Source organism: Lampetra fluviatilis, chromosome 7 (genome assembly GCF_964198595.1).
Source record: "Lampetra fluviatilis chromosome 7, kcLamFluv1.1, whole genome shotgun sequence".
In the NCBI taxonomy this organism is placed as follows: Eukaryota; Metazoa; Chordata; class Hyperoartia; order Petromyzontiformes; family Petromyzontidae; genus Lampetra; species Lampetra fluviatilis.
In genome coordinates this window covers 14,593,872-14,618,461 of record NC_136281.1, presented here as the reverse complement: position 1 = coordinate 14,618,461, position 24,590 = coordinate 14,593,872, and the positions used below count along the sequence as shown (strand labels likewise).

Sequence of the window (24,590 nt, the reverse complement as noted above, 5' to 3'; positions counted from 1 at the left end):
CCCAAAAATAATTAACCTTTTCAAGGAAGTCACCAAAAGATCTGCATATTGGAATGACTGGAAAGGCGACGTGGAGGCGTTACTGTTGCACTGCAGGGGCACTGTGACGATGTCGCAGATGCAAGACGACGCAGCCTCCCAAGTGGCTTCTTGTTTGATGATCCCACGGCACGTGGAACGTCGTGAAATTTCGTGAGCGCGGAAATTCGATTTCGTTAATCGACAAGTGGCCTTAATTTGCCAATTTAGGTGAACGCGAACATTTCGTAAACGGAATGTTCGTAAATTGAGTGATATCTGTACAGCGCAAAACAGTGAAGCACATAAATTGCGCACTGCTGTAATGCGGAAGGTTCAATTCAAGGCAAATTGTGTATTCTCAGACCTTCTCCGTGTATCATGCATGGCTCCATGAGCTCCGTCATGTAGTCCATATCTTGCTTCAGTGTGGCAATGTCGCATCTCACCAGCACGTACGTCAGCACTGGCATGAATTCATCAGCTCCAAGCTGTCGACCTGCACGATCCAAACAAAATGTGATCAACATTTTCTCCATCTCTGTATAAAAAAATCTACTTAATTGAAATATTACGTCGCATGCCAATATGTCTGAATAAGGCTTTCAATCGGTGCGCATGGCCAGCCTACGCTCTATGGATCAGACACATGGACAATGAGAAAGATAATGGAAAGCTGAACATTGGACAAAGACGTGTGAAGCAGTGCATGCGTGGGATTGTGCCGATGTAGAGAGAGGAACACATGAAGCAGGACACGTTTGCAATTCAGAGCCATCCTATTGCCTTAAACCAGTGAGATTGGCGGAAGGATGGTGATGGTGGATGGTTGAGACTGGCAATGGAATGCAAGCGAAATGGGGAAACTAATCCTTGGGGCGGACCAACACAAAGATGGAGAGCGATCAAGTTGGCTCCTTTGCACGAGATGGATTGGTGCCCTTTGGGATCACGATGACGCCAGCGTGGACTAGGCTTTCGCCCAGCAGTGGATAGACATTGACTGGTGATGCGTGAGCAGCGTCGTACCTGAACCGTCTTCCATTGACTTATATATTACTTTGCAGATTTTCAGGAGGCATTTAATCTTGCGTAGGGGCAAGTAGTCTTGCTGTATGCTGGCAAATGCCTGCCTTATCCCTTCCAAGGTGTCCTCATTTGGGACTTTTGCTGTCACTCCCAGCTCCTCCAGGGTCTTGTTTTGTGTGGCCTCACAGCTGCAGCGTAGCTGCTTAATGGAGCCGTCCCTGAGATGGTAGTCCCCGATGCTCTGATCCAGTTGGCCCTTGAGTGACTTCAATATGCACTTACATATGGCCTTTTCCACAATTACATCTGCGGGTGAATATCAAGTGAGAACCGATGCTCAGAAGCCGTATGGTGCGTACGTGGACGGTTAGCAACTTACAGAAGCCATTCTGTACAGTGTTGTTCTGTAGTTGTAACGTGTAGCTACATAAAAACACTCCACGCGCTGTAACTGGCGTTGGGCCAAACATCCCAGTGCTGAAAAAATGACCGCAAATGACTCAATCGTAGGGATGTATTAAGAGATTGCAGCCGGCAAGATGTGCTCTACTTGAGCATATTGGCACAAGACAGAGGAAAGTGGAAACAAATGACGAAATGGACGCATTGATGGTACACCGGTCCTCATAAAACAAGTCTAAAATCAACATTTTAAACTGACATTCGTCTTCAGACTGTTTCGACATCACGAGAAATGATTTTGTCTTACCTCCCCGCAAGATGTTCTGACCGGGGTTGCGAATATCGGGAAGATAAATAATTGTTCCAAAAAATGCGGTTTTAAAAAAAAATACCGCGCACCGTTGTGCTGTACCGCCGATACGTTCAAATGTGCAGCAGACAGATATTGCCTATCTTGCCCATGGTTCATTTTGATGTTATGTTTGTCGAACTTATTTCGCACCGTAAGTAGCCAAACGTGCTAATCGGAGGTGCACGGTGGGGGGGGGGGATAGGACAACAAGCTAAACACAATAACAAAGCATTTCACACACAGCGGCAGCAGCAACGTCGTTATCCCCACTGAGAACACTGGGCAGGAACCCTCTGCAGAGAGGCTTGAGACTCAGCGAGGTTTGCCTGGGTAAACACGTGTCGTATTAATAATCATAGTTGCGATGTCGATCTATTGTGGCTCGCAATACGGTAACATTGCGCGTCTGAATCGCTGTGGACTGAGGTATATTCTTAGGTTTTTTCGGTAAAGTCACGTAGATAAAAAATAAAATTAATAAAAGTAAAATTAAAATAAAAAAAATAAAAAAAATTCGTACGTGACTTTACCGAAAAAACCCCAAAAATTTGAATCCTTGCAGTCACGAAAGCTTCAAATCTAGACTGAGGTATAGGCAGATATATGAAAAGGTCAGATATATTATTTGGGTCTTTCGGTAAAGCCACGTAGATGGAAAAAAAAATCAAAAAAAATCACGACGTTTCGATCGCAACACAAGCAGTCGTCATCAGGTGTTGTGTTGCGATCGAAACGTCGTGATATTTTTTTTAATAATTGTTTCTATCTACGTGGCTTTACCGAAAGACCCAAAGAATGTGAATTCCTGCAGTAACGAAAGCTTTAAGTCAAGATTTAAGGTCAGATATGTTAATATCCCTAGAAAAGTACTGTTACACCGTGTGCAAATACTTTACTTGCAGTGGGTGGTGGTCGGTTAATTGGCCTTGATTAATATGTAGGGGTCGTTAAATATCGTGTATCAGAATTAATGTCTTTCAATGGATGCAAATGATATGCTCGCACGACAGTGAAGATAACAAAAGCTGGACTAATGAGACAGACAGAATAAGAACTCTGCAAGCTCATGAGTTGCACCAACTCGTCGTCTGGTGGAATTTAGCAAAGTGGCTGAATTGAAAGTCCCCTTGGCCATTATTCTGAGGTTATAAATTATTAAAATAAAATAAAAACAATAAAATACAACACACGCATTCACATCGATTTTTAATTGTCTCTTTTTGGTAACCACTAGATTATCTTGAGGTGTAATTTGCATAAGATGCATCTATAAAGGGCATTTGTGTTGTTCACATGAGCAAATTAATGAATTAGCAAATCATTAACTAAGCATGAAGTACGCATTACTTTGGGTCACAATGGATGATGATCAATCCTCCTCGTGATGCTCTTAGATTACAAGCCACCAACATCTATATAGACCGTAGACCTACACGCATTCACCGCCAGCATCTGTATAGACCTACAATACACCAACGAAAACATGTAGGTGGGAGAATACATTCTGAGGTTGTCAATTTCTGTTTGTTAAGAACCCCACACCACCCATGTGGTCAACGTACCTTTCTCATGAATAGGCATTGATGCAGACAAAATAGGGTCAAGTTCAGATGACTGCAGCACGTAGTTTTTGAGCTGTGTCATGATGGCTCTCACAGTCGCCAGCATGGCGACAGCCGAGTCGTGAGTGTTCAAGTGTTTCTCGATGTGCGACAAGTTGCTCCGCATGAGCACGCCGAAGTAAGAGTCGTTGCCGTGCACGAGGTTCGTGATCTTCTTGATGACTTTGTTGCCCTCGGCCTTGCGCGCGAGGTGCTGGCTGAAGGTGCCGCCGATCTTGTTGACGCCCGCGTTGATGCCTTTCATGAAATTCTGCTTGATCTTCGACTTGGACACGATGTGTCTGATGGACTGCGTGAAGGCGCCGTCGAGCGAGAAGTCGAACTCGGGGAAAATGCTGAAACGGCTTCCCGACGACGCGTGGCTGCTGACGGAGGCCAGGGTGGACACGGAACTGGAGAGGCCCAGCTTCCTCACGAAGGCAGCGCCGTCGAAGTCGCAGGACGCCTGTGAACTTGCGTCGTCCACGTGATCGCAATGTTGGTGCACGTCCTTGTCCGGCGAGCAGCCTCGGCGTGCGTCTGCGTTGCGCAAGTGTGCGGTCGGACTCGTCAAGGGCGCGCTTTGCGTGCGGCCGTGCTTATGTTTGGCGCTCTGTAAGAGCAACCTAGCCGGTTCGGCCAAAGTCACATCTGCACGAACGTCGCCGCGTCCTCCGTCTGGACGAGCGTCGTCCTCGTGGTGGCCGCTGCTGCGTCGCGGGGTGTCCTCGCCGGCGACGAGAAAAGCGGCCGCCACGACGTTTGCTCTTGCCGCGTCGACGGTCACAGTCGGCACGTGCCGCCTCGTCTCCGTGGCGGTCAATTGTGCACCGATGTCCACCGCTGGGTCGCCGGCGACAAGCGGCCCATCCAGTTGAGGAGATTCGCGTCCGTCTGAAGCGGCCGAGTCTCGCGAGGATTGAGCTGGGCCATGGTGGAGTTCATAAAGAGGGTTGATGAAATGGAGGGCTCCATTGGCAACACGGGCTTGAGATGGCATGTTGACAGCGCAAGTCGGGGTGGTGCATGGTTGCACCTTGAGGCGAGATTCTAAAGAGAGAGTGGAAGTGTGAACGTTAACTCGTGTTGGAATGGAGTTGCCGAGGCTTTTCTGTATAGTCCTTGGTTTAACAGTTCTAGAGGGATAGGTTGGCCTCTAAAATGTATCCTGCCTCTGCACAGCCTTCAAATTATGTGGGCTCATTACAGCTTTTGACAGATTTTTGTAGAGAATGCCCTCTTATGTATCAGCCAGCTGTAGCAATTTAAAGTAAAGTTTCTGTGCACGATACGCACTGGGGCTCTCTGTGCTTGTAAAGTTTCCTCATACTATACGTAATTAATGCGTAACGTTTATTCAGGATATAAATAGAACAGTACTGTATCTCGAAACACTCAATGTTGCTGGATAGAGTATACAGGTGAAGAGATGGTGTATACAAATGCCCCACCACTTTTTCACAATATTAATCTCAATTGTTTTTTTTTTTTAAAGCAAGTTTTTCTTGATATTTCAGTGTACATGAACGAATGAAACATTTAAATTTGAGCATACTCACCAATGTTGACATCCTCGCGCAACGATGCGTTATCGTCCATGCGTGATGTGTCCAGTAGGGTTTTTTTGCATGTGTAAAACTGAAATTAAAATAACAGCGTACATTTATATGCTCTTTGATTAAACAATAATTTCACGATCTACCAAGTTGAGGAAGGAATATTTTCACCGTGGAATTTGTAACTGGATCCAGCAATTCAGAGTTTATCTCTATCGTGATGACAGTTGACCATTTTCTTAAATAAGATTCTTATCAAGGTCAACATTGTTTTTACAAACTTTGACCATCAAAGAGAATTGGCGTACAAACTACAGCGTTGTCTAATTATTATCACCGTTTACTGACGCAACATACAACTTCTTATAAACAATATATTTCTATAGCATTTCCACCACTGTATGTTTTTCATGTTCAAAGCACACACGTTGGAACATTTTTAATCTGTTGCAAACTCCTTCACGTGCTTTCATGTTACGTTGAGAAATGTCAAATTCTATAATGCAATTTGCCGTGTCAAGCCCGTGTCTCGAGACTTATTTTTCCAGGAGGCTCTGGAATTGGGATGTTTGGCTAATTCCATTCGTGAGTGGTTTGCTTGTGGGAGAAAAAAACCTGTGGGGTAACTCAAAGCACCGCACCGATAGATTCAAGAATCCACCACTGCACTTGCCACCTTATAGTCCAAGATTGCAGCAAATGGTATTATCATATATGAACCTTATGGTGGGACCCCGGGGTCCCATAAGCCCCCGTCGCTCGCATAAACTGCATTGGGACGTCATTTTTTGTCTGTTGAAGGTGAACGACACGGCAATCTATCCCTCGAGACGAGCTCTACACGATGCGCTAATCAAAGTGTCAAAGTTTTGTTTCTTCTAGTCCTTGCTGCTGCACTTGGACGACGCGACAACAGAACGATCCGCTCCAGGTGGGTCGCGGCGTTCATGTGCGCGGTGGGACGGAGTCGCCGAAAATAAATAAATTAATTACGATTTTGGCTTCCTTTTATTCGGGACCCGGGGTCCCGCCATAAGGTTCATATATCAAAAACAAATCATTATCATGACAGGGTGTATAGGTAAAGGTGCAGCCCTGAAATTACTTGCCCACGCTACTAGTGGCAGAAATGTCTCCACTGGGTGGGGGGGGGGTGCTCTGGAGAGCCCCTTCACATGGCTACTTGGGCCTACTCTTCCACGCTGACCAGAGGTCTTAGAAGAGGTGGGAGTACACACACTTTACCCCACTGCATTCCACCTGCTCATCGACTGTGGTAGACCCATTTATACTGCTGTGTGGACAGAGGCAGGCAAATATATGAAAACAAAAACGTGCCCATTATTTCAATAGCCTTGTGGGAGATTTAACCGATGAGCTCCTAATTTGTATGTCCACTGTACTAATAATTACACCATGGCAACATCTATGGTTGCCACGAGTCTGGGTTTGACCCGGACATTCCTGGAATTGGCATGTTTTTGGGTGGCAGGAATTGAATTGTACTCAGATCTGGTACTGGTATCTTGTTGAACTTTTGTACGATTGACTACAAAGATTTCATTGACCTCGGCTCAGAAATATGTCTGGGTTTGGGCTGTGGGAATTATAGCAGCACCACTCACATATACAATAGATCTTTACATTTAAAGACAACCCACAAAATAGAAAGAGATCGGTACTATACATCCGGGCTAATATGTGGAGTGCTGTACCACACGTGCACTTGCTATGGCCTAGTGAGCAGGCTATGTGAGGGCATCACAGCATGGCTTATTTGTTCTGAAATTGTCTGCAAATGACTCTTGCACTTACTCATGTGCAACTGCTTCTTGGTAACGGGAAGTGTTCAATAATGTTGAGCGTTAAGTCGAGTCATTCGACGTTTTCGTTTACACTTTGGACAACAAAAATCAGTCTGAAGAATAGTTCGATTTTAAAATTTCGATTTAAAGCTTTCGTGACTGTAGGGATTCATATTCTTGGTTCTTTCGGTAAAGTCACGTAGAAGGGAAATAATAAAATAATAAAAATATCAAACAATAAAATTCTCACGACGTTTCGACTGCAACACAAGCAATCATCATCAGGTGTGAAATCCCTGAGGATGATTGCTTGTGTTGCAGTCGAAACGTCGTGAAATGTTATTGTTTTATATTTTTATAATTGTATTATTTCCCTTCTACGTGACTTTATCGAAAGAACCAAGAATAGTTTGATTTTTGTTGTTGCTTCATATTGTCTATTCTACATTATTTCTTAAACATTGAGCAAACAATCACTACCTTGCTGACTTTCCCTTGTTATTACCCCAGACACCGCTATGTTCTGGCGCCTCGAGATCTTCTGCACGCACGTACGTACATTGAACTCCCTTCGCACCGTACGTAGCCAAACGTACTCATCGGAGGTGCGGGGGAAGAACAACACCAGAACATTTATAGCCAGCATAGAAGAGTAAAACTAAACCAAAACTAAACTAGTTTTATTTCTCTTGCCATTGTAGAAAGCAGCGTTAACAATTAATATTCGTCTGAAAAAAATACAACAACAAAAAAATCTCTGAATAAAATATAGGATTGAGGCTTTCGTGACTGCAGGAATTTCTATACTCATTGGTTCTTTCGGTAAAGTCACGTATGTAGAAATTAAATAAATAATTTTAATTTGATTTTATTTCTACATACGTTTTAATTTTAAATTATTATTATTTTATTCCTACATACGTGACTTTACTGAAAGAACCAATGAGTATGGTAATCTCTACCGTACGTAGCCAACCGTGCGAATCAGAGGTGCGGGGGAAGGAAACAAACTAAACACAAAGAACGGTTCGACTGCATGGGAGGCGTGCTATGGGAGAACACAACACGATGAGCCACAATGTCAACCCTCTTTCGAGCCCCCTTAAACAAATATTTTTGTTGAGATCTTCATGCCAACAACGCCTGTTGCTTTCCTGCACAGATGAAACTTTAAAAAGTGCTTTAAAATGACTCGTTCTTTCCAAACCCATAATACTATTTTAACTAAAATCTTGACATAATTTACTCCACAACGGTGTATTTTAGTGGTAAAGCACTTGTTTTTTTTTACTACGTTTACTTTATGAATTAGATATCGTTGGCAACACATGGAGACATCGAGCGTGGCCTTAATACGAAAAAAAGTCTCACCAAAATGTACGGATAAATGTGACAGCTGCCACCAAAGGTCACTCTCACTGGTCGCGTGCCCCTTACCTTTTGATGATGCTTATTTTCTGTCTTCTTTTTGTTTCACAAGTACGTCTCTTGTTCAGCAAGTCAATATGCGAGACACTCTCACACCACTTCAATTGTTGACGTTCACTTAAGGATGGTGTCGACGTAGAGTAGCGCTCTGGAACTTCTCATTTTTTGTTTTGGTTTGGGAGTTAAAACAGCCTCTTCCGCTTTCAGAGGATGTGGCTTCCAACGCCACAGAATGTGTGACATCCCTGCATTCACATCGCCTATCCAATTATGACACTTTACTGGCCTCTGCCGTGGAACATCGCTATTATTTTAAACAAAATCGCGATGTAACAATGCACCTTGAGACATTAGTGGAAGGCGCCTTACAAATAAATGTAAATTCTTATCAATGAATTACCATGGTGACGTTCCTTACTGGTGCGTGAGAACCCTGCCTCCACGTGCGTTGTTGCGTTGTTTGTTCCAGAGTATTTTTTTTCGTGTCAAGCACACATTACTGACGGGTATGCGTGTGACAATTATTTCTAAGGATGAACCATGTTAACTCAAAAACATGGGCATATTGATGTTTTCTTTAAGAAAAGTATTATCATTACATGCAAACCCAGGGGTCAAGTCAGATATTTGCACACGTTGACTCCCGTTAAAATTCCACTCCCGCTTGTCATTGGGAGATTGTACGACTGAGTACGCTTTTGTAGTTGTCTTCTACAGCTCGTACGGGTACGGGTACCCGTTTGCGACCCTGGTGCGGCCGGGTACGGGTACGGGTAGACCGTGAGTCACTGGTGAGTAACTGTTTGTCACTCATTTCCCAACGTCTTGTCTCTTCTCACAATTCAAGTTCTTAGAATCAACCCACCCACGCCTGCAACATGGCTTCATCCCAGAGGTCGCAATCAGGTACCCGATACCCGTACCCGGCCGTACCCGGCCGGGTACGGGTACCCGTTTGCGACCCTGGTGCGGCCGGGGTACGGGTACGGGTAAGGAATCAAAATCCGTTTGCGACCTCTGCAACAGACGTACAAGGGACGATGTGGAGGCTTTCATCCACCAGTGAGATTGATTATGGCGACGGCCTCTGCTGCTGATGATGATGATTGTGATGACTGCTTGCGTGCTGCCACGAACGTGAGAGTCAGCCAAAATTATGTCACGCGTCTTTCGAAGCGCAAATGCAGTGCACCTGCGCTCAGCATGATGTCACGGAGAGATGATGTAAATGTTGTGGGTTTCACGCTTCAACACACGGGTGGGCTAAAGTCTTTTGTCAACGTAACACTTTTTTCCTGATTGGCCGTGGCGGGTGGTGGAGGGTTACGACACATTTATGAATAACGCGATCTAACCCAAATACGTTTATTATGAATAAAATTGGTCGCGAAAGCCTACGTGTTAAAATTATGTTCTGAGTTTAGCTGGGGACTCGTCGCGAACGGGAGGCAGATGTGACAATCTCGTTCTGGCTGATATCTCAACCTCGCCGAGACGATAAACACGGCCACTCTTGTGAAAATAAAAGCAAATAATCATGAAAGCCAATGTGTTAGAAACCATTTACTCTTTATTCATGCGTTCAATTTCAGCTCCGGTATACATCATTTCAAGTTGTCAATGGAACTCGAATATGGAAACATATGCGTTTGTTCCTGTTGTTATACGTTACGCCAATGTCGCTATGCAGTGGTTGGAATTCATACAGTAGTGTTAATATAATAACCCCAAGAGAATACAAACCTCACAGAAGCACTCTAAACACGGCAATAATTCAAAAATAACTTACTTAAAGCACCAAACCACATTGAGCAGCTGGCTTGATTGATACATCTATATAATTTGCAGCAACCCTCCACGACGTCTGTTCATTTCGCAGCGCATACTCTCCACACTGTGGCCAGGCACAGTCCTGATTGGCTACCAATCCTCTCACATGGCTCGAGCTTCATCACAATCTGGCATCAAACTCGAGTCTGCCCAAGTGGACTCTTGCGGCAGGCAAGCACTCTGATTGAGCGCCTATTAACAAGGTCCGAATGCACAAAGACGCACGCACGCGCGCTCATGCATTAACACACAAAATTAATGTCCGAAAGATACACATCCGATTCTGTAGCTGCCCGATGCAATTTGTGGGTTGTGCCGCGTCTTGTTCGGCACGATGTCCGACGTTTCGCGCCACGTCCTGGCTGATCATTGGAACATCGTGCCGAGCAACGCGCGTTACGACTCGAAAACAACGTTGACGAACTTACACAGCACGCCCGCGAAAACCGACGCAGATACAAACCACGAGCAGATCGATTGGCTACTTTAGTCGGGCAAAAATAAATTATTGGTAAATATCTGAATGATGGGAGTTTTGAAGTATGCCACACACTAGATTTGAAGCTTTCGTGACTGCAAGGATTCATATTCTTAGTTCTTTCGGTAAAGTCACGTAGGTAAAAAATGAAATAAAAATTAAGAAAAATAAAATAAAAACCACGACGTTTCGGAGGCAACACAAGTCTCCGTCATCAGGCTTGTGTTGCCTCCGAAACGTCGTGATTTTTATTTTTATAAATTTTAATTTCATTTTTTACCTACGTGACTTTACCGAAAGAACTAAGAGTATGCCACACACTGGTTGTGTGGGAATTCGTCAAAAAATATCCCAATGAAGGACCCTCCTTCAAACAAAAAAAGTGTCTTGAGACTCACACTGAGACTTTCCCGGGGCAAATTATTATTGGCAGATTATTTGGGCTTAAACTTCCTCGAGAAGACATTCACCACACGGATCATTCCCCACAGTTAGAAATACTGCATACACTGCAATATATATTCTTTTTAAATACCAGCTCCGCCCCCCCCCACCCTTTCCCACCATACCGCAGATAACTCGGTCAGACACATTGATTTCGTAAAATGTTCAAGCGTGTAATACTAACAAACGATTGTGCATGGTATTCCGCCTCGCGATACCCATCACTGAACAGACTGTGAGCCTCTTACGGCTCCGAGATTGTGAACACAGCGATCATTGCAACACAGGGAGAGCCGCAAAAACCAAACCAGCCCTCACACACCCACCCCTTCCAGATCATACTGCATTGACAAATTCACGCACGCACACAGCAGTTATTAATGTACAGTACTTACTTAACAACGACACAAACAAGCTGCAGTGGTGAGAACAAACCCTCAAAGCGGAATCTCATAACCCAAAACCACCCGTCACTTGTTTTTTTTTCGAACGTGAAGCTTAGGAAGCGGTGGTGGTGGAGGAGGAGGAGGGGGGGAAACACGCTAGGGCTGAGCAGCGCAAAATCGATCATGCCCAAGCAGACACGGAGCGCCTCCTCGGATAGCAAACAAACCTCCCGGCCACAGACAAACAAACATTGCAACTCGCCACGGGCTTCTGAGTAAATGCAACAACAACAACAACTCGACACGTTTGTGAAGAACACTGCCTTAAAAAAACGTGTGTGACGTTTCAGGCAATGGTCCTTCTTCATAGCACATTCTACTTTCGCTACAAAGAAGGGCCGTCACCCAAAACGTCACCTATTATATATATTTTTTACCCTTTCAGGCCACAGTGTTATTGATGAATGCGTTGAGTGTTGTTTTGGTAATTTCTGCTTTTCCCACCACTGCTAACAACGTAGCAGTATCACCAAATAATTCGTTTCATTTCGAAGTAAATCGACGGGTCACTGGCACATAACACACAGTCGTGTGAGGTGCATGCGAGCACGTTACATGGTGGTGAGTTGTGTTTTTGCGTGCATCGCCAAACCGATGCAAGTGCGATCATCCCGGGTCGGCTGCGTGTTCAGCGAATTTTTCGTCGAGATTTCGATACAAAATCTTCAACACGTGAAGAATGGGAAACTGTATTTTCCGGGAGAAATCCGTTCAGCCGTGGAGCTCTCACTCTTTTTTTTTAAACAGATGGTCCAGTTAGAAAACCATAACGTGGAGAGCCACAGTTGCGTTACAATCGGCCTGCGAAAACTTTCTGCATGTGTTAAACCAACGCTGATTAATTTGAGTGCGTTCTGCAAAAGGAAAGCAGAATGATTATTTTTTTCATCTCTTAAATAACTCGAGGTCATGCAATGGCTTCACCCGTCCTGTGCCAGTCGTTTACGGCGATTTTGGCTTAAAAGCAATTGAATATATTTTCAGAGCAAAATATATTGGATTACAAAAACGCATGTCAACACGTTACTTTTTAAGTTTATTGAATACATTCAATGCCAGTCCACAAACGAAATAAAAAATATAACTTTGTTTTCAACTTTTGGATAAAACATTGCACTCGAAATAAAACTGTAACTTTTGATATAATCTATGCATCCTTTCTGTCAGAGGCAGTGCTTATAGACAATGTGGGGAGATGGTAAATAACAGTGAACCATTCATCGTACCCAGTTGTGCATTTTACCAGCTAAGCTATATTTGAATGACAAATCGCTTTACATTATTTCAACTCATCCACCTCGACACACTCTAATGAAAGATTATGCAATTTAGCATAATTATTAAACATACATTATGGTTAAGTTTGAACCAAAGCGTAATGCTTTATGTGCAAAACGAATGCTCCATCGGGAATGAATTTGATGACAATAGCTGAGTTGAAGAAAACAGGAAAGCATTCTTTATGGAAAAAAAAAGAATAGTACTCGTTTATTCTCTAGTTTATCGTTATTAGTATGAGGGTAAGGATGCACGTGTTACTAAAATCCTCCAGAGGCTAAGGGGAGGCGAGACCAATAGTTTGGGCATGTAATGAGAAAAGGCAAAGAAGATGCACGTACAATGGCTTTGGAGATGAGAGAACCCACAGACTCACACAGAGAACCCACAGACCCGCACAGAGATGCATAGCCTCACATAAGAGACCCATAAATTAGAAGAGCCACAGAAACATCACCAGTGCAGGCCAGAGGGAGTAGAGGGTGAGATGGGAGAATGCGTTGGATCAAGATACGAGCACAGTGCACGCGTCTCGTGCAGAGGTGCAGAATAGACGCACGTGACGAAATAACTCCGAGGCCAACGCAGTTACGAGACTTCAAGCTGAAAAGAGAGGTAACGATACATCGATTCGTCTATTGATATTGATTCTCACGCACACGATACGGGCGTCGAATCGTGTGCTGCGGGAACTGATTGGTTTAGATTTGGTATATGTTGCATGTAGCTAATACATGTGATCTGCACGCAATGTAAGTGCTGTAATGAACCACAATACAAAAAAAAGGAATTAATTATTTGATTGCTATCCCATGGGTTTTTAGAGGTTGCGTGACATACCACAGCCGTGAAAAAGCAGCATTCATTATTGAGTTGAATCGTGAGCCAAATTGCGATGAATTGGATCGGAGTGGGACGCGGTTGAGTTGGTGGAGGGGATTAATTTAATTGCAGGCCTGATATTTAATTACGCATCTTTACTTCGGCATCCCAAAATAAAGTAACACTTGCCCTAATTGGGTGTTTAAAATGCGTTGATTGCAAAATGTTAAATCAAGTCCCAATTTGTCAAGAACTGCACCGTAGCAAACATTAATTCGTCGCCTACAATAAAAAAAACGGTGCCTTTCCCCAAAAACTGTCACCAAAATACAAACCAAATGCTACGGTGTTTAGATAACGGCTTCTAAAGTGCTGGCCAGCCAATTCAAAATTGCAGCTGGTCGTGGCATGTGCAAGGCTGTTTGTTGAGTGAAGTCTGATGTTTGTTCCCCCCACCCCACCATCAACCGATACTGACTGATTCAACAAGAGAATATTGTAACAATTACAGTGCTAGTGCTCAACAGACAAATAATATCCCCCAATTTAATACCGATGCTGTCATCAGCATCATGTCGTGAGACAAAGTATTCATGCAGATCTCTCGAGCAGTGCTACCCTTCGTGGTAGAGAAAAAACCACGGAAGTGGATATTACAGAGCTACCTCTGAGATCACATCAAGGGACCTACTTCACAAAGTATAGGGCAGCACTTTCCCACCCGCTCTGTCCATGAGAGTTACGTTTGTCATGTAACAGCAAAAAACCAATATTTTAATTCTCAAGCACTGGAATTTTGCCAAATTAACTGCAGAACCAAATGTGATGGGTTTATCTGTGCGCAGTCATTGGTCACGAGGCTGAGACGATCGCACTCGTTACACTCGAGAACACAGTTGAATCGCAGGCAGCTTGCCTGTGTTCAAACCAAGGACCTCAGCCGTGCCCCGACTCGGTCCATCTGAGCCCCTGGGCTACTTGGCCACCTCGACCGTGACTGAGTTGTACCGAACACCATTAGCTGCACAAAAGCTGCATGACATACACCATACAATGACAAAGCCTCTCCCCCCCGTATTGCCTTAAGAAGCCGTCCGTTGGGGCAAGTGCTGTTCGCGAGCACCTATGAAGGCCGACACAGCACACGAGGGGGTGGCCAGCACCACGCCCGGCCGCCTTTGTCTCCCGAGTTTACACACTGCACCAGGTACTCATTTGAGGCTGAGTCGACCTAGGGGAGGCCCAGGACCGATTTAGATAATCGTCACTGGTGTTGGCCGTGAGCGGGAATCGAACTCGGTTCGCCGGGTTCGTAGCGCAGCGCGCTAACCGCAAACACCACCGCTCCCCATACCCCATATGTACACACACACACATTGCATGGATATGAACACGACGTATTAACAACACAACGGCGGACTGCACCACCGAGTACCTGCACCTGAAAGACGTTCGGCAACGACACTGGGTTAGGTGCGCATGACAATGTCCTAATTGCACTTACGGGACACTCAAACGGGTCCTTTCGAGGGCAGCGTTCACACGCGAGATGCCGTTGCGCCCGATCACAATGACGCTCCGCGCGGCGTCTCGTGCAAAGTAACATCGTGACCCTTGGTCGTTGTGAGAAGGAGAAAAAAATAGAAATAAAACCTGCAAAAAAAATGGGAACGGATACGAGGGTGTGCGAGATAATGACCAGCGGCGCATGAATGGATGTGTAATTCATCTTCCGTGCAATTAAATAGCCTTGCCTGGGAAGCCTTCTTCACCGTGAAGCTTTGTGCGTTCAGGAATCGAACTTCAGAATTTATGAATAGCGCTCATATTTGAGAGAGAAAAAATAATTACTTGTAAATGTAATTTTATCACAAACACATCGTTACCATATTATAATTACTTGGGGTATTTTTTTTTGTATTCGATCATACGCTGATACGTTTCGACGACTTAAACGTGCCCGCATGCATGCCGAGCTGAAAGGGGAGTGTGGCGATATCTCGCACCGTTACGACTCCAGCAACCGCAGCTTTGATTCCAGTTGATGCACAACACCGTTGGACACGTTGTACCCTGTCCCTGGCAGAGTGTTTGTGATGTGGTCAGCATGAGCCCGTGGGTGGGCCAGGCATGGTGATACACTTGCCCGGTGTGCACTGCGCTGGCATTAACTGGTGCTCACTGAACTGCACTTGACCTCAGATGGCAAAAGGCTTATTATTTTGGACTCACGCAGAATGCTATACAGTACCAATGGCCACCTTTCGAAACCTCGACATCGCGTATCTCTTTGGCCATTACAAAATGGGAGAGAAAACAAAGCAATTGCCAGGAATGTTTAAGTGTTCCAATCATTCAATATGAAACATTAGACGTGTTGCAAATGTCAAATGTTGATACACAACCTTTCAACCGATGGCTACACTAATTCAATACAGAATAATTGTGAGTGGGGGGGTGTCCACACGAACGTATCAATCCAAATCAGAAGAGCAAAAAAACGGATTTACGAATTTCTATATTCTTCCTTAACAGTGTCAGCCATCAGTATGCACACAGCAAGCGAGCCCTCCAGAGGCTATCTGGACCATTGTCGATGTTAGTTTAGACAACAAAAACAACAACACTAACTTCGCGACGACGATGACGACGGTGCAATGGGCGCCCGCCGGTGACTGCGCTCCTGCGTCCCACCTGTCACGCCGACGGTGGCGGAAACGACGGCGACGACGCTTTGACCAAAACACACAAAAAAAAGTCCTCCACGTGCTCTGATAGACCGGCTCATTTAGCACGATAAACTCCATCCCGCGTTCCTCCCTTGCCAAGCTGCACGGACATCAAATCGTGCTCGTAAGCAGTAGACATTATTTTCTTTTTAAATAATGTCCATGAAAATATCCTTGTTTTTAAATGAGAGACACAGCACTGTTTTGCCACTAATCAGCTTTTGGCCTTTCAGTTTTGGTCTCCATTCTAATGCCCTTAGCCAGTGGCAAGAAGGCACAGGCCTCAATCATTGCCGTAGAAACACCCTGAACTATTGCACAACAGAACAACTAATCAAAGTGTTTATGTACAGATGCACATTCCCAGCTGATGCTACAGAACTCGGTGCTTGCCTAGTGATAGTCCTATTTACACGCTAATTCTCACGTTTTGTGTGGTCACTTTACTTGAATATTTGATTTCGGCAATAATACTATTTACATAATTCTTAATATATATACCAGGAATTAATGAAAATAACTTTTTTTATTCCACTTTCAACCCATAGACTATTGTAAAGTGTTTAGATTCTAAATAGAGCAATATAGTTATTCTTTGATTAAATATAGAATTGAATAAAATTCCACAATGTACACAACAACTTGTAACCTAAACATGCCACTCATTGCTGTATTATTATATAATTTACATTCTTCACACAATCAATACATGTTTCCTGTGCAAATAAATACCTTCCGCATTACATCCGGGCTAACACCGCAACAACAACGCAACTCTTCAAAAAAATCTCGTCATTTTTTTTTCATCGGTCCCGTTTATAAATAAACCCTCCACGCGTCCAAATTCGCCGGCGCGTCAGCGAAACGGTTCTTTCTCTTCCGACGTCGCTGTCTCTGAGCAATCTGCAGGGCACAGCGCTCTTCAGCTTCACGCAGACAGCCACAGCAGCAGTCACCCCCGCACCCACCCACCCACCCCGTGGTGCGTCACAATCATCTGCTCCATTCATTTTGATGCGTCACTTCAAAAAGTTATTCGCGCGCGCGCGCGCCCGTGCGCGTCTGCGCTCTTGCGTGTGTTTGTACGTATATATGAGCGTGATTTAATTAGCGCCCAAAAGCAGAAAAAAGAGCTGTAATGGAAAGGGAGGGGGTGGGAAAATACACATTCCGACGATGAACCTGCCATCCCAAAGTGTTGTGGGGTGAAGGGAGGACAGACACTCAGATATGTCACAATTGTAGCAGCAGTCGCAGAGGCTTCCTGATAAATTGTCGTCTGGGGGGGGCGGGGGGGGAGAAAAAAAGAGCCAAAATAAAAAAAAATATGGAACTTGTTTGTCTAGCGGTTGTGAAATATGACAACGTGAGCAGCTCTCGTGCGATGCCTCCTGCCGTTGTTCGTTGAGCAGGAACGTCTCAGTCTTTACGGCACATCGGCAGGTTGACAAAAGTGAAAACGTTGAACTCGATCATGATGGAGAAGCAGAGGAACACGGCGTAGACGAACAGGCATGCGAGACCGAGCTTGCGGTCCAGCTTCCAGTTGTTCAGGTAGATGCCCAGCACCTGCAACACAGAGGGTCAGATCTCGACAGGTCAGTTGTTCTACATTACCCCTGGATGTCAAAACCATACAACTCCATACTATTTAAACTATAAACTTTTTATTTTACCAGGAAAGGGCCACTGAGCTATGTAGCTCTTTTTCAGACGTGACCTGGCCACAAATGAGAGTTCAACGAAGTGGCTTATCGTGTGGAAGTTTCTAGCAGCAGTTTCTAAATGTGGAGGGGAAAAACCGGAGGACCCGGAGAAAAATCCACGTGATCACGGGGAGAGAGACACGCAAACTCAAAATATACAGCAGGCGTCAGGGTCGGGGGTTGGTATCGAACCCACGACCTCCTGTATACCAGGCGAGGTAGTTAACATCTCGCCACCGTGGCGCCCTCTTGCAGCTTCCCCCAACGAACCGTTGGCCAGTGCTTGTGGCGTGCGTGAATGGAACATCAACGAAATATGCCAAATTCCTCTTGATATGCAAATTCTTTTGTCAAGGCGCTCTTCCCCTTCCAACCCAGCTTAAATATACGCTCCAAGCGTGGTGGTGTTTCATTCAGACTCTGTCTCCCCGACAGACCTGGTCTTCACCTGAGGACGGCTGCTTGCGTTGTGGCCGAAACGTCGTGAGAATTATTTTATTATGTTTTAATTTTATTATTTTATTATTTCCCTTCTACGTGACTTTACCGAAAGAACCAAGAAGATCAACGAAATAGTTATCTCAAATGGTTCTCTCAAATACAAATGTCGAGGCTTGGCGGTGGCTGGTTGGCTCGGAGGGATTATGCTCAACTTAACTCGTAGGATCTCGATTTGAAGCTTTCGTGACTGCAGGAATCCATACTCTTTGGTTCTTTCGGTAAAGTCACGTCATTAGAAATAAAATAAAATTAGACAAATCACGACGTTTCGATCGCAACACAGGCGGTCGTCGCCTGATGACGGACGCTTGTGTTGCGATCGAAGCGCCGTGATTTGTTTTATTTTATTTCTAACTACGTGACTTTACCGAAAGAACCAAAGAGTATTAACACGTAGGCTTTCGCGGCCAATATAATTCATAATAAAGGTTTTTTTTGGGTTACATCGCGTAAATATAATATATATCATGAGGGATAATGCATCAGCAACATTAAGCCAGCAGCACTGATATCAAATGTGGCACTCACGCGTGATTCGATCAGTAACTCGTTGAGCGAGCTCCTGGTCTCAGCTCAGTCACCAATGGCTGCACAAAAATCCTCATCGTCTGAAATCTACTTTTCACTTAATCTGGAATATTGCCAGTTGTGAAGAATACAAAGAGCTCACTTTCATTGCCAACTCATGAACATCTCTGCGCCAGGACAAGCCCCGTGCCCCTAGCGTGCAGAAGAGGTAATCGAAGTGATCTCAGACGTAGTTCTTTGATATCGCCTTCCCAGAGGCTGTTCTTTGGTGATGCACTGCGCTCTGTGAGAGTCCTGAATGACGATGTCTTTGTCCCTTGACATGATGGCGATACGCGCAATTGGAATGTGCTTGGAAAGACATTCTTAAGAAAAACCCAAGGCTTAGCAATAATGCGATTGTTTATGGAATGTGACAATCGGTGAGGTTTTTGGACGTTTGCGTGTGTATGAAAGTGCTATGTTATTCGTCTTTGTTAAACACGTAGGCTTTCGCGACCAATATCATCCATAATATAGTTTTTTGGGTTAGATCGCGTAAATATAAATACGTTGTTAAACCCGCCACCACCCGATACAACCAATTAGTAAGGTTTGTCACGTAAGCATAACGTGCCAATTCGTTACATTCGTTACTAGCACAGCACATCGGTGTGTTGGAGAGCAAATCCACAACATTAACAATCGTAATGTTGTGGATTGTAAATGTTGTGGATTCGCTCTTCAACACACCGGTGTGCTGTACCAATGTTGTGATATAAATGATGTCATTCCTGTGTTGCGACAATACCAATTTGGGGTGCCTCTCGTTGGCACCGGCGTGAGCATGGCACACGGCATGACTCGCTAGAGGGCAGGGTCCGGGTGTCACTGAGGTCGGGTCAAGGCGTGATACCCTGGGTGAACCCGAGAGGACACGTGACAGGACGAGGGGGGGGGGGGCCAGGGGGTGCGAGGGTCACGTGAGGAGGGTCACGTGAGGAGGGACCCGGGCCTTCACCGAATGATCTGGGTCCTCGATCTTCGGTCTTCGCACACGTGGACCAGGCAGCGTGTTAGCTGTCCTGGTCCAATTGTAGTCATCCCGTCCAATGTGTACATAGTCAAACGTGGTGGTCACCACCCTAAGTTGTAAGTGTTCACAGTTACTCAGTGGTGTTAATTAATAAACGTGTTGCCTCCGAGATCAAGTGTGCGCCTGATTGAACACACTACACTAGTAACGAATTGCTTTGATCTGTTTACGTGACAAACCTTACTAATTGGCCGTGTCGGGTGGTGGCGGGTTTAACAACGCATTTATATTTACGCGATCTAACTCAAAAAATCATGGATTACTCGTGTTTGTAATTGTCCATCTGCAAACAGGTGGCAGCGTTTGTATTTTCTCGGTACAATGTTTCAATTACTTACACTGTTCCTTTCAGCCACTAGCTGTCACTGTAACCTCACTCAGTTTGTCCGTTCGGAAATATTAAAAAATTAACCCGTAAAAACACAGTTTTTCACTATAAATCCTTTATATGCGTGGCGGCTAGAGTCCTCTCGTCCTCTGGCTTGAGATGGCTGCCACCTATGGGTCAAATGATTGCCTGCCACCATTAAGCAATTGGTAATTAAATATTAAAAAAAATTTCCTAAAAAGTGTAACATTTTGGAAAAATATTTCACGAAAATTAATTGTCACGCACAACGAGTCTGTGTGCAAAATGTCAGCTCAATTGGATCACGGGAAGTGGGTTAAAAAATGACCGAAAGATTTGCACGGTCGTAAGCGCGCAAGCAAGCAAGTGAACTTAATATAAAGGATTTAAAAAGGTGCATCTCTCGCTTATGCGTGTGTGTGTGTCGTGTTTACACGCTATTGTTTTGTTTATGGATCGCCGCTGTGTCGTTGCGCAGTTGCTGGTGCTGTGTTCCGAGGGCGAATTTTGTGACAGAACGAACGTTGTTGGGCCAGAAACACCGGAATCCTGGGTTCATTTTGCAAAGAAGCCGCATGGAATTATCATCTATAAAATATTACAAAATCGCACGGTCTTGAAGGTGTCACGAATGAAAGAGGGGAATGAATGATTCATTAAGAGATTATTTATGCATTGAGATTATTTAAATTATTTCGCCGCTATAAAGGTCCAACTGATGATACACATTGTTGAGCTGTCATTTGTGGCCAGGTTGCTTCTGAAAAATAAGTTAATACCTCAGTGGGCTTTGCCTGGTAGGATGGGGATGGAGATTCGTCTTATTTGTGTGTGTTTGGGTGATTTGTTTACCTTTCTTGTACTTTGCACTACTTTAATATTTTGTACCGTTTGTTGTTGTAACGTCCTTACCTGCCCCGACTGGACATCTGTGAAAAAGAGCTTCATAGCTCAACAGATTCCTCAAGTATAAATACAAGAGTTTGATTCCGATTAAATATTTGCTTGAATCTAAACAAATTGTATGCCATCTATAAAGGTGTCTTGTCCAGAATTAATGGTTGTGAGAAGAAGGAAAAAGTTGTATATTATGTGAATCAATGCTTTCCATGTTACTCTGCACAGAAATCTAATTCATGGATGAGATATGTACAGTCCTGTGAATTCTCATTTACAGCTCTGTGCCGATTCTCTTTCTGCGTGACGGACTCCCGCGTGCAGCGGTGTTCTTGGGGGTGGTTTGACCATACTTAACCACACCGGTCAATGATGTAATGTTTTTAGAAAATTGGTTAAGGCAAAAACAAATCAATTATGAACGTGTAGATTTCTGACTTAAAACTTTCGTGACTGCAGGAATTCATAATGTTTGGTTCTTCTAAAAATAAAAGTAAATAAAATGAAATTCATTGTAATGACTTTTTTTTATCTGTGACTACCGACAGAACGAAAGTATATGTGTAGATTTCTGTACACCACAGCAATTAAAAGACATCACACTTACGTGCACGTATAAACAATGCACATTCTGTAAAAAAAGCTTTCCGTGTGGCAAGGCCTCCCACTAAACAAGATTGGATATTCAATTACATTTTGCTCCTCAGTTATTTCGCACACACCATACTTTTTTGAAGCAACAAAAAGCCAGCGCTCTCTCTCCGTCAAGGTCTTGCTCTGCTGGCAGACTTACCGTGATGCCGACTGAAGCCAAGAGCAGCACCACCGAGTATATGAGACCTCGGCTGTTGATTTCCACCTGAAGTGACAGCAAACATGCGGTTTTTTTTTTACGCCGGTGTATTTGTACGCAAAAGACATCGACCTCCCATTCATCCTCACGGGATGTTGCTGGGACCAAAATTCTGTCAGCGACCGCCTTTTTAGGCTCGCGCTGATCACTACGGGGGCGGTGTGGCGGGCCAGGAAACAACACATGGTCGCCAACGTCTTCCCAGTGTTGAGTGCTCAACACATCATGACAGGTTTCACATTGTAGGCTGAGTTGACCTTGAGGCGGCCCAAGACAGGGCCGTATACCAGGGTTTCCAGGATTGTATCAAGTACAGCGCTCACTAAGGCACTTCTCCCCACACATGCATATCATCGACTAAACTCCAATCGTAAGTTCGCGCACGGTACGTGCATCAAATCGTGCGTGTAGGCGTCAATTACACAATTATTTAAATGTTGCATTAAATCTAGGGGAATATACGAGACTGTGCAAACGAGACACTAATGTATGAGAAACACTCCGAACAGGCCATCGGATAAAAAAAGAGACAAACAAAAACGTGTGTTAACTCGAACCGTGATCCAGAATTGTAACAATTCATTAAAATTCAGAATCATAATATTTATACTGGAGGAATCCGATGAGCTCTACAGCTCTTTTTCACAGATGTCCAGTCGTGGTTTGGGTAGTCGGCGGTGGCCAATTGTTGCATGCCTCGTAAATGTACAGCATTTGCTCAATCCACTGCTGGCTGAAAGTCATCCCCACACACACCACGTCGGCCGTGGAGATTGTTTGTCCACACTTCAGCGCGCTGGTCATCGTGGTCTTGTGAAGAGGCGGTGGGTGGGAGTGGGGACGGAGCGGAGTGGCACGACCGACTCGACCTCGGATATGCCAGGTTTACAGTACAGTGCGCAATCAATCACTGCACCACAACTCCCCCCCATGCTTGTGAAAATTAGACGAGAAATCTCCCTGCCGGTAATAAGCCACCACACGAACTGCGGTCATCCTCGCAGAAGCAGCAGCAGCGGATTTTGGCAAACCATCGAACAAAGACGGCCACCGCATCGCGGGCTTTCGGATGCGCTTCTGCAGCCGTCTGGAACGCTCTTCCTTCCGATATGAGGAAGCCACTGGAGCAATGCACTTTAAAATCTAAATTGGGGAAAACGAATTTTTTACAACTGCTTTTTCACGTTAATTTTGTTGTCCTTCCCCCACACCTCCGATTAGGGGCCATCCATTTAGTATGTACGCATGGAGGCGGGAGGGGGGGTTAACCCAGATGCATACGCTTGCATACAATGTGCGTACGCATAGGAAACGGGGGGGGGGGGTGAAGCTTCGATAATAATTTGTCCACATTGGCCTTCAAATGAGTTAGATAGTCCGGCGGTGGACTATCTGTTTGCTTAAACACGTTAATATTATTAATCCTTGATCGAATCTGCGTGGATTAAATATCGTCCGTTCTATAGGATTCGGGGGGGTGGGGGTGCGTCAGGTGTACGTACGCAGGTGGGAGGGGGGTGTACAAAGCAGAGGTGGGACAAAGTCATTGTTATGCAAGTCCAAGTCGAGTCGCAAGTCATCAAATTCATGACTCGAGTCTGACTCGAGTCCAAGTCACATGACTCGAGTCCACATCTCATAGGTGGGACAAAGTCATTGTTATGCAAGTCCAAGTCGAGTCGCAAGTCATCAAATTCATGACTCGAGTCTGACTCGAGTCCAAGTCACATGACTCGAGTCCACACCTCTGGTACAAAGTACTCGTGGGTACAGGGAGGGGTCAAGTTTCGACAGATTTTTGCATACCTACTAATTGGATGGCCCCTTAGCATACGGTATGAAAGAAGCTCAACAAACATCCATAATGCCATTGTAGTGAGGCTGGGTGCTTGTGCTTGTGTGTGTGTGTGTGTGCGTGCACATACGTGGGATCCGTAATCCACGAGCAGCGTCTGCAGGGCCCAAGGGAGGCCCAGGCCCACGAGAATGTCAAACACGTTGCTGCCGATCGAGTTGGAGACAGCCATGTCGCCCATGCCTAGGGGTTGCCGATGGGAGTGGGAACGTGGCCAGCAACATTGCAGGTGAGAATATTTTCCAGCCGTCTTTCCGCTGCAGCGTACAGTTGTCACGGGAAGCGCGTTGTGAAATGCAAATGGGGTTTGTTTTTAATTACCACTCAAGAACCACTGCGTCTTCTGGCCGCACGAAGGTTTGTGATGTGTTTGTTGCAGAGCAGTGTTCTGGGATTCGTGATAAAGTGGCGTGCGACTCACTGACGTGATGATATTTGGAAGTTGAAGATCAGCGATTTGGTGCGCGGTGTTTAATTTTAAACTCAAAATGGAAATTGAGATGTACAGCCCTGCAATTGCTTGCCCACGTCACTGCTGGCAGAAAGGCCTCCACTAGGCGGAATTATAGAGGGCCCCTCGGGAGGGTATTTGGCCTATTCTTTCACGC

The 24,590-nt window shown here is 44.9% G+C and overlaps 1 protein-coding gene across 1 annotated transcript in view; it reads right to left on the bottom strand.

Moving 5' to 3' along the window:
* Nucleotides 1-17,199: 17,199 nt before the first annotated feature.
* SLC24A3 (solute carrier family 24 member 3) overlaps nt 17,200-24,590 on the bottom strand; it is a 121,589-nt gene continuing 114,198 nt past the window's right edge. The window contains exons 15-17 of the mRNA XM_078858625.1: nt 24,053-24,165; nt 22,068-22,133; nt 17,200-17,787 (exon numbers count right to left, since the gene is read on the bottom strand). Coding sequence (XP_078714751.1) covers nt 17,638-17,787; nt 22,068-22,133; nt 24,053-24,165 — 329 coding nt within the window. The 3' untranslated portion in view covers nt 17,200-17,637. The remainder of the gene's footprint in view (nt 17,788-22,067; nt 22,134-24,052; nt 24,166-24,590) is intronic.